The sequence below is a fragment of the Lampris incognitus genome, chromosome 10 (assembly GCF_029633865.1).
Source record: "Lampris incognitus isolate fLamInc1 chromosome 10, fLamInc1.hap2, whole genome shotgun sequence".
NCBI lineage: Eukaryota > Metazoa > Chordata > Actinopteri > Lampriformes > Lampridae > Lampris > Lampris incognitus.
This window is the reverse complement of record NC_079220.1, coordinates 31,564,011-31,576,663: the sequence shown is the minus strand read 5'-3', so window position 1 is coordinate 31,576,663 and position 12,653 is coordinate 31,564,011. Positions and strand designations below refer to the sequence as shown.

Below are 12,653 nucleotides of genomic sequence, written 5' to 3'. Positions count from 1 at the left end.
TGTCATACTTGGTAGATATTTCCTCAAAGGACATGAATACTTCATCCTCCTCCCTGTACATGTCTTGCACTTTCCTTAACCCCTTTTCAGCCCATAATTTAAATCCCCTATCATTTTGCCCTAGTTTGAAATTGGCATTACCCCAAATAGGACTGAAGCGTGACCGGGACATATTTATATTCAAATACTTACAAGCATCGAACCAAACATCAATCATATTCAATATTATAGGGTTGTCTGTATTTTTCTTCAGATATTTACGGTCTGCTGAATACAAATACAGGTGCAATGGTAAGCCTGGTTTAACAGAGCAGGCTTCCAGATCAATCCAAGCTGGGGGACTTCCAGATGAGAAGTAAAACATAATCGACCTTAATTGTGCTGCCCAGTAATACCATTGGATATTTGGACATTTCAGGCCTCCTCGATCATATGGTAGATAAAGTAAAGATAGACGTAATCTAGGACGTTTATTTTGCCAAATAAAGTTGGTAAACAGTTTCTTGATTTTCGTGAACAAAGATGAAGGAGGGGGTAGGGGGATATTCTGGAACAAATAAAGAAATTTGGGAAGTATATTCATCTTTAGGATATTAATCCTGCCGATCATTGAAATAGGTAAGGATGTCCAACGCTCTATCGAAGCAATACTAGCGTCCAGGATGGGCTCATAATTTGACTGAGCAATCTTATTCACCTCAGGGACAATTTTTATTCCCAGATATGTAAATGTGTCTGTTGGGTTGAAGGTAGAAGCATAAACAAGACCATTCTTCCTCTCTGTTTCATTCAGTAACATTATAGATGATTTGGAGTAATTAACTTTATAACCAGATATTTTCCCAAATGATTCAATAAGGCTTAGGAGCGCTGGGATAGATCTATGCAGATTTTTAAGCATTAATATCACATCATCGGCGAAGAGTGCTACCCTGTGCTCCAGATGTCCCTCTCGAATTCCATAAATATCGCTGTGTGTCCTCACCGCTATAGCAAATGGTTCTATCGCTAGGATAAAAAGTAAAGGCGATAAAGGGCTCCCTTGAGGGCAACTTCTACAAATGTTAAAAGGTTTAGAAACCTTACTATTCGTCAAAACTTCTGCAGTAAGCCCTGTACAAAGCAATCTTACCCATTTGATAAATGTATCCCCAAGGCCAAATCGTGTTAACACTTCAAACAGATAAGGCCATTCAACACGGTCGAGGGCCTTCTCTGCATCAAGTGAAAGTAAGGCCGTGTCAGGCGCCTCCCCCTGACTGTATAAAATATTGAGCACTCGTCTAACGTTATGAAAACCCTGTCTCCCTTGAATGAATCCGTTCTGGTCTTCTCCCACTACTCTAGGTAGAAGATCCTCCAATCTTCTTGCAAGAATTTTACAGAGTATTTTTGTATCAGAATTTAGGAGACTAATTGGACGCATATTTTCACATTTTGTATTTGGTTTCCCCGGTTTTGGGAGTAAAGTGATTAGGGCGCCCCTCATAGATGTAGGGAGAGGACCATTCTCAAAGGATTCCTGAAACATCTCCAAGAGGGGTGGTATTAATTTGGTTTGAAATTTTTTATAAATGTCTATAGGGATGCCATCTGGACCCGCTGATTTTCCAGCCTGCATACACCCAATTGCTTCTGCAATTTCCAATGCAGTTACATCTTGATCTAATACTCTACTTTCCTCTTCCGAAATTTTAGGAATATTAAGATTGTCTAGGAATTGTGTTTGCGTGTCCAGATTAGGAGAGCACTCAGAGCTGTATAATTTCCTGTAGAAGTCTCTAAAGGCTTCATTAATCTCTGTTGGGTCCACTATAGTTCTACCACTTGGGACTTCAATACAATTAATAGACCTTTCTGTTTGTTGTTGTTTAATGCGCCATGCTAGAAGTTTTCCGGGCTTTTCCCCCTGATCATAGTAGGACTGTTTGAGTCTCATTAAATCAGCAGCCGCTTTATTAGCTGCCAGTTCATTGTACTGTGCTCTAAGCAGTAGCAGTCTTGTATGAACATCTGTAGGTGTATTTCTATTATTATATATTTCTGTTTCCAGTTTTTTAATTTCCTCATCTAATGTCTTCATTTCAAGTCGTGTAGCCTTTTTCTTGGAACTAGTGAAGGAAATGATTTGGCCCCTGATAAAGGCTTTGAAAGCCTCCCACCTTGTGCTAGCAGAAGTCTGGGACTTGTTACATTCAAAATACAGGTCAATCTGCTTATCTAAGAAATCTATGAATGTAGGATCCGCAAGCCACCCCGGTTGAAAACGCCATCTCGGGGGGTCGCACACTAAGTTATTATCTTCATAGGTCAAGGATACTGCAGCGTGGTCAGACAGAACTATACTACTATAATGACATTCATCTATTTTGGAGACAAGTAGCGCTGAAACCAAAAAGTAGTCTATGCGTGAGTGAGTTCTATGAGTACCGGAATAGCAGGAATATTCTACTGCGTTCGGTTTACCATGCCTCCAAACATCAAACAAATTTAATTCCTTCATAAAATGGTGTATCGTCTTTCTGGACTTACTGTGGGTATCATCTAAACCAGTTGACCTGTCTTTTGAAGGATCTAACGTACAGTTAAAGTCGCCAGCTATTATGTATTTCCCAGGATGATTTGAAGCAGTCAAAAACAGACTATTATAGAATTTAGAGTCATCTTCATTGGGGCCGTAAACATTTATCAAAGTTAAGGTTTCAGATAATAACCTACCCTGGACTATAATATACCTCCCTGCAGGGTCCTTAACTACATGCTGTACCCGTAATGGAACCGATTTATGAATTAGTATCATAACCCCTCTAGCATGAGTGGTGTAAGGAGCAGACAACACTTGACCCTGCCATCGTCTTGCTATTTTGGGAACGTCCTCATCCACCATGTGTGTTTCTTGTAAAAAAACGATTTTTGATTTCAAGGATTTTATCCTGCTCATTACCTGCTTCACTTTTGTGAGTTTGATCAAACCCCTACAATTCCACGAAGGAAATTTTACCTTGCAACTCTCTGACATTGATTCCGGTATGTTATATTAGGAACCGTAGTGAAGAAGTACTTTGACAAACCACACCCACTGATGAAAGAATAAATAATAAAATGAAACCACAACAACCCACTCTCAACCCCATACGAACCTAAAGTCCATGAACTCTGGACATCCCCTCCCATCCCACGTTTAACTACCGCTAAAACGAGTTTCTCTAACTTTTCTTTTCTTCTCGCTCTAGCTCGCTATCTTACGTTTTCTAAATACTAATCACACATAACATCATTAATGAACTGTTCAACGCCAACAACATGTAGGCATATATAAAATTAACCATCCGAGCACATACACAAACCTGGAACCCGTGCATGCAGACTGGAAGACGAGGAGAGGGAAAAGTCTGTAGCCTGGTCACAAGAGTCCGCGATGCATTGGGCCTTCCTTCCTCCGACAGGCGCATAAACCGATGATGACTCTCTCTGTCCCTTAGGTCTAGGCCTACTTGGATGTGCCCATGTCATTTCGGCTGGTGCTTGGACATTGTCTCTCATTCAGGGTTAAGTGCATTTCACAAAAGCTGAATAGTCTAGCTATAAACCAGACTCCGTCCTGTCCAGGTAGAAAAATAAAGTCTAAACAAAAACAAAATGGCGACAGCCCGAACACGTAGCTACATCTTTCGTGTAAATGGAAATAAAATAAAATAAAGTGAGCTTAATAGCCTACTGCATCAGTCCTTATCCGAGGGATTGAATAAACCGCTCCACTTCTGCCGGGGTTTGAAAGGTGTGGGGTCTCTCGTCGTGTGTTACCAGGAGCCGGGCTGGAAAGATGATTCTTGTTTCAGTAGGCTATCTTATAAAGAATGACACACACACGACTTGCTCAGTGCAGCCAAGTATATTCAAAGTGATGTAACATGTTCCTGAGCGCGGGTCATGTGTATCTAAGGTAAACTAGTGGATAGCCGATGGCATCGATCTATCTAGACCCGTAACATCCTCCTTTTCCAAGTATAAACACATACACATGAAGTTAGTGCAAAATAAAATAACTTTCATATACGAACAACCAATAACAGTGCAACAGCAGTAAATCTCTTCATATCCCATACCAGTGTAATAACCACAGTAGCGTATGATAACATTTCTCCTCTTTTCCCCCTCTCTCCCACATAGCAACCATCAACATTATTCAGATTACATAGTGAGTTTCAGTGGAGTTTTAGACAGCCGTCCAACCCTTGTGTAAGTGTGTCCATCCGAACGCGGAGCGCCAACAGGAGTAGATGGCGCCTTGGGCATGGACCTGATGGGGCTCGGCTCGAACACAGCCTGAGGGGTCTCAACGACAGTTTCTGTAGCTGGATCCCCGTCCGGTGTGTGTGCCGCAGCGGGTTCAACAGGATCGTGCGCGGCTCGTGCAGCTGGCTCAGCCACTCTGAGATCGATCCTGTTACGACGGTACAGGGGGCCATCAATGTCCACAAGATAAGACCTCGGCGAAACTCTGCGGAGACAAGTTCCGACTCTCCAGCGGCCAGTGTTATCACCTGGCAGGGGCTTCATCCGTACGACTTCCCCAATTTCAAGTGCCGGCAATTCACGGGCAGATCTGTCATAGAAGGATTTGGCGAGTTGCTTCCTGTGGCGCAGCTTTTCAGTGACGCCCACGACAACAGCTGGTTCCAGGAGCTTGCTTGCCGCCGGGATGGACGTCTTCAACCGGCGGGACATGAGGCGATGTGCTGGGCTGCTGCCCATGTTTTCCGTAGGTGTATTCCTCCAGTGAAGCACGGCTTTCCAGGGGTCTTCACCATCATGCGCGGCCTTACGCAGAAGATTTTTTACAATCTTCACGGCCGACTCGGCCTTGCCATTCGCTTTCGGGTGTCTGGGAGAGGAGGTCACGTGCTCAAATTCCCACTCAGAAGCGAACCGTGTGAACTGAGCTGTGAACTGAGGGCCGTTGTCTGTAATAACCTTCTCTGGCTGACCATGTCAGGCGAACTGTGCCTTACATCGCTTGATGACTGTCTCTGCAGACATGTCGGGTAGAAGCTCAATCTCCCAAAAATCGGAATAGTGGTCGACTATTAGGAGATAGTCTTTCTGTCTGAAGCTGAATAGGTCCATGCTCAAGACCTGCCATGGCCTGGTTGGTACTTCGTGAGAGAGCATGGTCTCCTTTTGCTGATTGTGGGCGTACACATTGCAGGTCGAGCAGCTGCTTACAAAGTCCTTTATCTCTGACTGCATGTTGGGCCAGTACAATGTCTCTTGAGCGTGTCGGTAGCATGCATCACCCCCTATGTTACTTGAATGTATGCGCGTCAACATTTCTGGGCGGAGTGACTTTGGGATGATGACTTTTTGCCCCCGGAACAGAACTCCGTTCTGCACACTGATTTCATCCCTGAAGGGCCAGTACTCCCTAGCGATGAGGGGCGCTTCCTCCTTTACATCTGGCCAGCCCACGAGAACAGTGTTCTTCAGTGCCTGTAAGCATTCATCTCTGTCGGTGTGTCGTCTGATCTGTTCCAGCCGCTGGTTAGTCACATTCAGGTACTCTGCCTGGTTCACGTGCTGTATGTCTTCCTGCTCTTGTTGCAGAGAGCAGATAGCGTGTCGCTGATATGCAGTCCCTCTGCCGGAGCATCCAGCCGTAGCTCTGCTGAGCGTGTCGCTTATGAACATCTCTGGGCCTGGTTTGTAGATTACCCTCAGGTCGTAGTTCTGCAGAGTCATGAGCATGCTCTGGAGTCTCTTGGGCGCATTGAGAAGTGGCTTGCTGAAAATAGAGATCAGAGGCTTATGGTCCGTCTCTGCTGTGATTGGGTCGCGGCCATATAGGTAATGGTGAAACCTCTGGCAGGCGAAGACGATACTGAGACACTCCTTCTCAATTTGTGCATAGTTTTTTTCGGTGGGGGTAAGAGCCCTCGAGGCAAATGCGATGGGCTGACCTTCCTGCATGAGACAACAACCGAGACCGCTCTGGCTGGCGTCGCTCTGGATTGCGATTGGCTTAGTTACATCATAGTAGCGCAGGACGGGCATGGCTGTCGCCAGCGCCTTAAGCTCATGAACCGCCGCCTCGTGCTTAGGCAGCCAGTGCCAGGGTGTGTCCTTGTCCAACAGGCGTCGCAACGGCTCGCAGACAGTAGATAGATGAGGCATGAACTTGGCTAAATAGTTAGCGAAGCCAATGAGACGCTGCACGCCCTTGGCATCTGTTGGGTTCGGCATGTCAATAATGGCTCTCACCTTCTCTGGATCGGGCTTCAGTCCAGCAGATGAGAGAATGTGGCCATGAAACTGCACCTCAGCCACCTTGAACTGCAACTTCTTCAGGCCGAGGCGAAGCTTGACCTCGCGGCAGCGTTCCATCAACGCCGCAAGCTTGACGTCGTGGTCGTCCCCAGCCTCCTTGTCTGTGTCCCCGCAGCCGACGACCAGGATATCGTCTGCAATGGGCTCAACGCCCTTCAGACCGGCGAGGAGCTCGTGCTGCTTGCGCTGATATACCTCGGGCGCCACCGATACTCCAAATGGTAGCTTGAGCCACCGCTTCCTCCCCCAGGGGGTCCAGAAGGTGGTCATGAGGCTACTCTCATAGTCCAGTTTGCATTGCAGGAATGCATCCCGAGCGTCCACTAACGTGAAGACTCTGGCCTTGGGCAATTTATACAAAATGTCCTCCAAGGTAGGCATGATGTAGTGAGAGCGCTTTAGGGCTTTGTTCAATGGTTTAGGGTCAATGCATATTCTCAGCTTCTCCGGTTTTTTAACAATCACCATGTTGCTGATCCAATCTGTAGGATCTGTGACAGGCGCAAGGTGGCCGTCAGCCTCGTACTTGTCCAGCTGGGCTTTGACTGCTGCTTTCATTGCGATTGGGACATTGCGAGGGGCACTCTGTACTGCAGCAACACTAGGATCAAGGTCAAAATGGACCTCCCCAGGCACGGATTCCACAGGGGAGTTGAACACGTCACTGTATCTGTTGATAAGCTGTTCTTTAGTTAGGGCTCCTGGTTGTGTGTGTTCCATTTTGAGCACATCCTCTGGAATTGTGAAATGCATGAGCCCTAAGCGTTCACAGGTGGAGCCTGACAGAAGAGGATGTTGGCTGGTCCTCACTATTTCGAATGAGAGCTTGTGTGTTTGGCCTCTCACAGTACAGTCAGTCTCAAAGGTGCCCATAGAGCTCAGTGTTTCCCCCGAATACAGCTTCAGTCTGGTGTCACTCGGGCGGAGAGGTGTGTTTGGGGCCAGCCTTTTCTTGTCTTGAAAGCCCATTACATTGCAGGTGGCTCCAGAGTCCAGCTGACATTGTTGTGGCTTGTCGTGGAGTTTCAGAGTCACAAACCACTTCTTTCCTTTGGTGTGCACTGCGCCGATTGACTCAAACATGTACAGATCATCTGCACCATTACTATGCTCTGGGGGTTCTTCTGTGTATTCCACACAGTTTACCTTGCCCTCAACATGCCCCTTTTTGCTCTTTAAGCACACTTTAGAAAAGTGATTAAGTGTCCCACATGACCTACATTGTTTCCCGAAGGCCGGGCAATGCTCTCTGCCCCTTGAATGCGAGCTGCCACAATATTTGCAATTGCCTGCATCTCCTGCTGTTCTGGGTGGATTGCTCTGTTTCCATTGGTTTTGTCTGGGTTGCCTAGCAACGGCATGCACTGCCTCCGGCTGCGGTGTTGTTGCAAACTCCATTGCTCTCATACGGATGTCAGTTTGCTCTGCTGCGCGACACATGTCAATAGCTGTGACCATGTTCAAATCCTTCTCTCTCAACAGCCTGCGCCTAACGGCCTCGCTTGCAACTCCCAGGACTATCTTATCACGGATCATTTCATCTTTCAACTGTCCATACTCACAGGTTGCTGCCCTCTCTCTCAGTCTCGTCACAAAGGTATCAAACGATTCTCCTTCCTCCTGCTTGCCACTCCCGAAAATGTACCTCTCGTATATTGTGTTTTTTGCTGGCTTGAAGTATTTCCCCAACTCTCTCAGTATGGCGTCAGGATCCCCTTGATCATCTTCTGAGAGGTTCAGATTGTGGCGGTAAATATGCCTGCATTCACTTCCCATCACACTTCTTAGAGTAGCCGCTTGTATTTTCTTGTCCTTGCCAAGTATGCCCGTGACGAGGACGTAGTCTTCATATTCGGCCCGAAAAATGTCCCAATTGACACTCCAATCGCCTGTGAAGCTCATCGGGGACGGTGGTGGAATATTCACGTTAGCTGCCATTGTATGTGATGCTATCGGCGCCGGTAATGCTAGCGTTAGCTCCTCTGTGACAACGTCTTCAGCAGAAGTACTTTGCTCTGAATCGGAATCCTCCGACATGTGACCTACTCAGGCCTACAAACTTAAACATGCGAGCTAGTAAAATAAGAAATAAGTTCTCCGACTTCTGGCACCATGTTTCAGTAGGCTATCTTATAAAGAATGACACTCACACGAGTTGCTCAGTGCAGCCAAGTATATTCAAAGTGATGTAACATGTTCCTGAGCGCGGGTCATGTGTATCTAAGGTAAACTAGTGGATAGCCGATGGCATCGATCTATCTAGACCCGTAACAATTCTGTGCTTGTGGATCCCCTGGTCTCTCAGCTTCTTCCGGACCTGGTCATAGTCGCGCTGCATCTTGTGCACCCCAGCAGAGAGGTCGATGTGAAAACGGACCGGCGTGTTCTTGTAAAGGACCTGTCCCTTGGTTTTGGCTGCCTTTAGTACTCGCTCCCTGTCCTTAAAGTTCAGGAACCTCATGATCAATGTCCTTGGACGACCCGTGCGAGAGTCTACCGGAGCGCCGATTCTATGAGCCCGCTCCACCACCAAACCCTCCCGCGGATCCATGTTCAGAGCCTCCGGCAACCACTTCTCCAGAAATGCAGGTGCATCCTGGCCGCCTTCTTTCTCCGGTAGGCCCACCAACCTTACGTTATTTCGCCGACTCCTGCATTCCAAGTCCTCCACTTTGTCAGTAAGGCTTTTGACGGTGTTTTCCAGCGTGCTAACTCGGGGTGTTAGCTGCTTAACGTCGTCCTCCACGTCAGAAATCCGTTGCTCGGCCTGTTCCATGCGGCCCGTGCATTCCTGTATTTGTTTCTTTACATCCGCAATTGTCGCTTGCACTCCATCTATTTTCTTGTAAAGTCCACTTTTCAAAGACTGTATGGCTTTCATGATATCTAGGTTGCTATTCTTATCTGTGTCTAACATTTCGTCATCTTCCTCGTGGTCGTCTCCTTCGTTAGCCATATTTTCAACCTGCATGGCGTCGCTAACCTTCTCGGCCTCTTCCTCGTGTCGCGATTTCCTTTTCTCCTTCTCTTTTTCTCTCTTTGCCTTTTCTTTCGGGTTTTTCCCTGACATCTTAGTTCTGGGTACTCTTATACACGTATTGCGTGACTTTAGACAAGATTCGGATTAGTATTGTAGGATTAATTTACACGGTAGCTGCAGAGCTTGAGATGTGCGACCCCCTAGTCCCTCGCCATAACCGGAAGTCACAATATTACAACTTGCAAAGAATTCTAGTACTTTGAATATTATATACTATTGCATTTTCTCCTATACCTAATCAACTGTATCTATGTATATGTTCTAGTTTCTATATTACTTGTTTAAGAGATATTACTATTTCACATCTGTTGCTCCTGCTGTTCCCTTTTTAATATGGAACTGATTGCAGCATTATTCATAACTTAACTTATTTATAATCTAGTACACTGTCCAACAAAGCAGATTCAAATTTTGCACTGACTCTTTTTCCACATGTATCCTATTCTTGCACTTTGATATCCCTAAGTACTTGCATAACTACTTTTATTTTCCACTTGTTCGCGAGCGAGCAAAACAAGTATGTCATTATTGGAATTCATGTAAACTTGCCTTTCCTATACGACAAATAAACGTGAAACTGAAACTTAAATGCTGCTACTTTGCACACATTCCATACACTTTTAACAGTTACTGTGTTAATAGTTTTTATAGCTTAGGATTGTTTCTGTTTTGCATTATTGTTCTTATTGCCTGTTACTAGAAACAGCCACAATAATTTCTATGCCCAGTTTTACTGTGAGCTGTGCCAATGATAAATAAATACTTTGACTTTCATCTGCTTATGTGGGTTCAACAAAGGCTGTACGCTTGCTCACTCATGGTTAGTAAGTTATATAGTACAGTCATGACCAGTCTGTGTCTGTTTTCCAAGGATGTTATTTAACTGAGGACTTATTTTTCTGCAGATCTCTGCTGAGAAGCACATGCCATGGTTTCAATAAATCCATCATCACACAGGCCAACACTCCACTGGGGTCAACGGTTGTGTATGACGGGGAAAAGAGAAAACCCTTCATAGTGACCCAGAAACTCTTCAGCGTCTTTGCAAAGGTGTTTATCATTTTCTTGCCAACATTATTTTGAATTGTAATTGTTTCATTGTAAAAGTGTTCAGCTTTTTTTGTACTCACATTTTTATTTTACATCATCACCCTGATGATCCTGCAGCATCAAGCAGCCACTCTGTTCCTGTATATTGCACAAAAACGGCATGTCCATTTACATGTTAGTTGTTTTGAAATATAAGATTACATGTTTTGTCTCCAAACAAGTATTGGGACTCTCAAAATATTTTGACTTAAGAACCACCTAAGTCAGTGAAACACCAGTGCTAGATAGCCACAGTATGAGAGATGTTCTATTACCATTGAAACTCCTTCAACAAATGGACAAAATGGATCGATTTTCAATGAACAGTTTCCTTATCCTAGATTTACTGGACGGATTCCTCTCAGGGTTTCAGTCATTCATAATAATAATAATAATAATAATAATAATAATAATCGCTGCAGAACAAAGAAGTTTATTTGATGAATAATCCATCAAATAGACTTCTATCTCATTCTAACCCTAGGCCCAAGGGATGGGCCCAGTTATTATGTTGTATAATTGCATGAAGTTAAAGAAAATTTGTATAATAATAATAATAAATTAACATTACCGTTCATTTGTATTTTATCTTGCACTGAATGCCATGCAATATTGCAATCTCAACCACATTTTTCTGATAGACAAGCTTGTACATATAACATACTACATATACTGTGTATACACAAAAGTTAAGGGGAGAACTTCAAGATATAAATCTACTGTAAAATGTCTCACTGTGCATGTATATATTCCTTCTTTGACACTATAATTATTTTTAGCCTTTGCATAAAACATAATGAACAAAATATTAAAGGTCCACTAAAGTGAGTTATTAGGCAAAAAAGAGGTGTATTTAAAAAATGAGTACATATTTATTAAATACAATTTAAATAATGTACATTTACAGTAAAAGACTGAACATGTTTTGTAGGTTTACAATATGTTAGACTAAACAATTTTTTTCCAACATAGCTCAGGTCCCCGTCATGGAGACCACAATGTTCAGACAAGAGTCACCAGAAGGGCTTAAGCCCAATTTATACTCTAAATGTCGGCTAGCAGACAGATGTCTCTCGACAATTTTGACGTCATGAGAGACACTTTTTGTGTCTGCCAGGGCTGTCGTGTACACGACACATTTTCTTATGTCGCAGACTCGCGCACATTATGTCACTTAGCTGTGATTGGATTGTTGGATTGAAGGGACGAGGCGTTCGAGCGTTGCCATGGTTTTGCTTGAAGGGCGTTGTTTACATTGCGCGCGCTCATTCATAAAAAGAACACTCGCTACTGTTTACAACACAGCGCGCGACGCGAAACGTTTCCATAGATACCAGGAGACAGTCAGAAACATTGCGACAAGCATAAACGCAACAACTCGAGAGACACTTTTTTGTCTGCCGGGAGACATTTGTCTGATAGCCGACATTTGGAGCATAAATTGGGCTTTACTCACCATAGAAAAATAATTTTAATTCTATTTTATTCTAATTTATTTCTTATAAAAAAAATCCACCAAGCATCGGTCCCATGCTGCCACCTGGCTCCTCCCCACCATTTCCTCCTCTCATGATCTCATGACTCCAAATGGAAAGGATTCAATTGTCTATGAATAGAAAAGGGTGAGCCCTGAACTACCTGCTGGGTTCAAGAACAAACTACCATCCATCCGTTAACTTAACTGCTTATCTTGCTTTAAGGGTCGCGGGGATGCTAAGTGCGTGCCTGCTGCAGCAAGGACAGTCAGTGGCATATGCATCCAGAGCCCTAACACAGGCTGAGTGAGTGCAACTATGCGCAGATTGAAAAAGAATTGCTTGCGGTCGTGTTTGCGACATGAAAATTCCACCAATACGTGGTTGGTGTACATATGGTGGTGTAGTCAGACCACAAGCCTCTGGAGGCTATATTCACAAAGCCATTAGGACAGGCACCTGCCAGACTACAACGAATGCTGCTACAGCTTCAGCGTTACGATCTCCACATCAACTACACGCCTGGAAAGGAAATGCCAAAGAATCAGAAGGAGCCACTGAAATGCCACGAGCTGCCAGAGCTACCATAGTAGAAAGTAGGTGTGGACATTTTTGAGCTACAAGGCAAATCTTTCCTCCTCACAGTAGATTATTTCTCAAAATATCCTGAGGTCCACAAATGGGTAACAAAACAGCAAGCACAGTAATAGCAAAGTTGAAGGCTG

At 44.5% G+C, this 12,653-nt stretch overlaps 1 protein-coding gene across 2 annotated transcripts in view; it reads left to right on the top strand.

Moving 5' to 3' along the window:
• The window catches only part of LOC130119653 (alpha-2,8-sialyltransferase 8F-like), a 110,587-nt gene that overhangs the window by 37,447 nt on the left and 60,487 nt on the right, over positions 1-12,653 (top strand). For both annotated transcript variants that reach the window (XM_056288230.1, XM_056288229.1), the window contains exon 4: positions 10,270-10,414. In XM_056288230.1, coding sequence (XP_056144205.1) covers positions 10,270-10,414 — 145 coding nt within the window. The remainder of the gene's footprint in view (positions 1-10,269; positions 10,415-12,653) is intronic.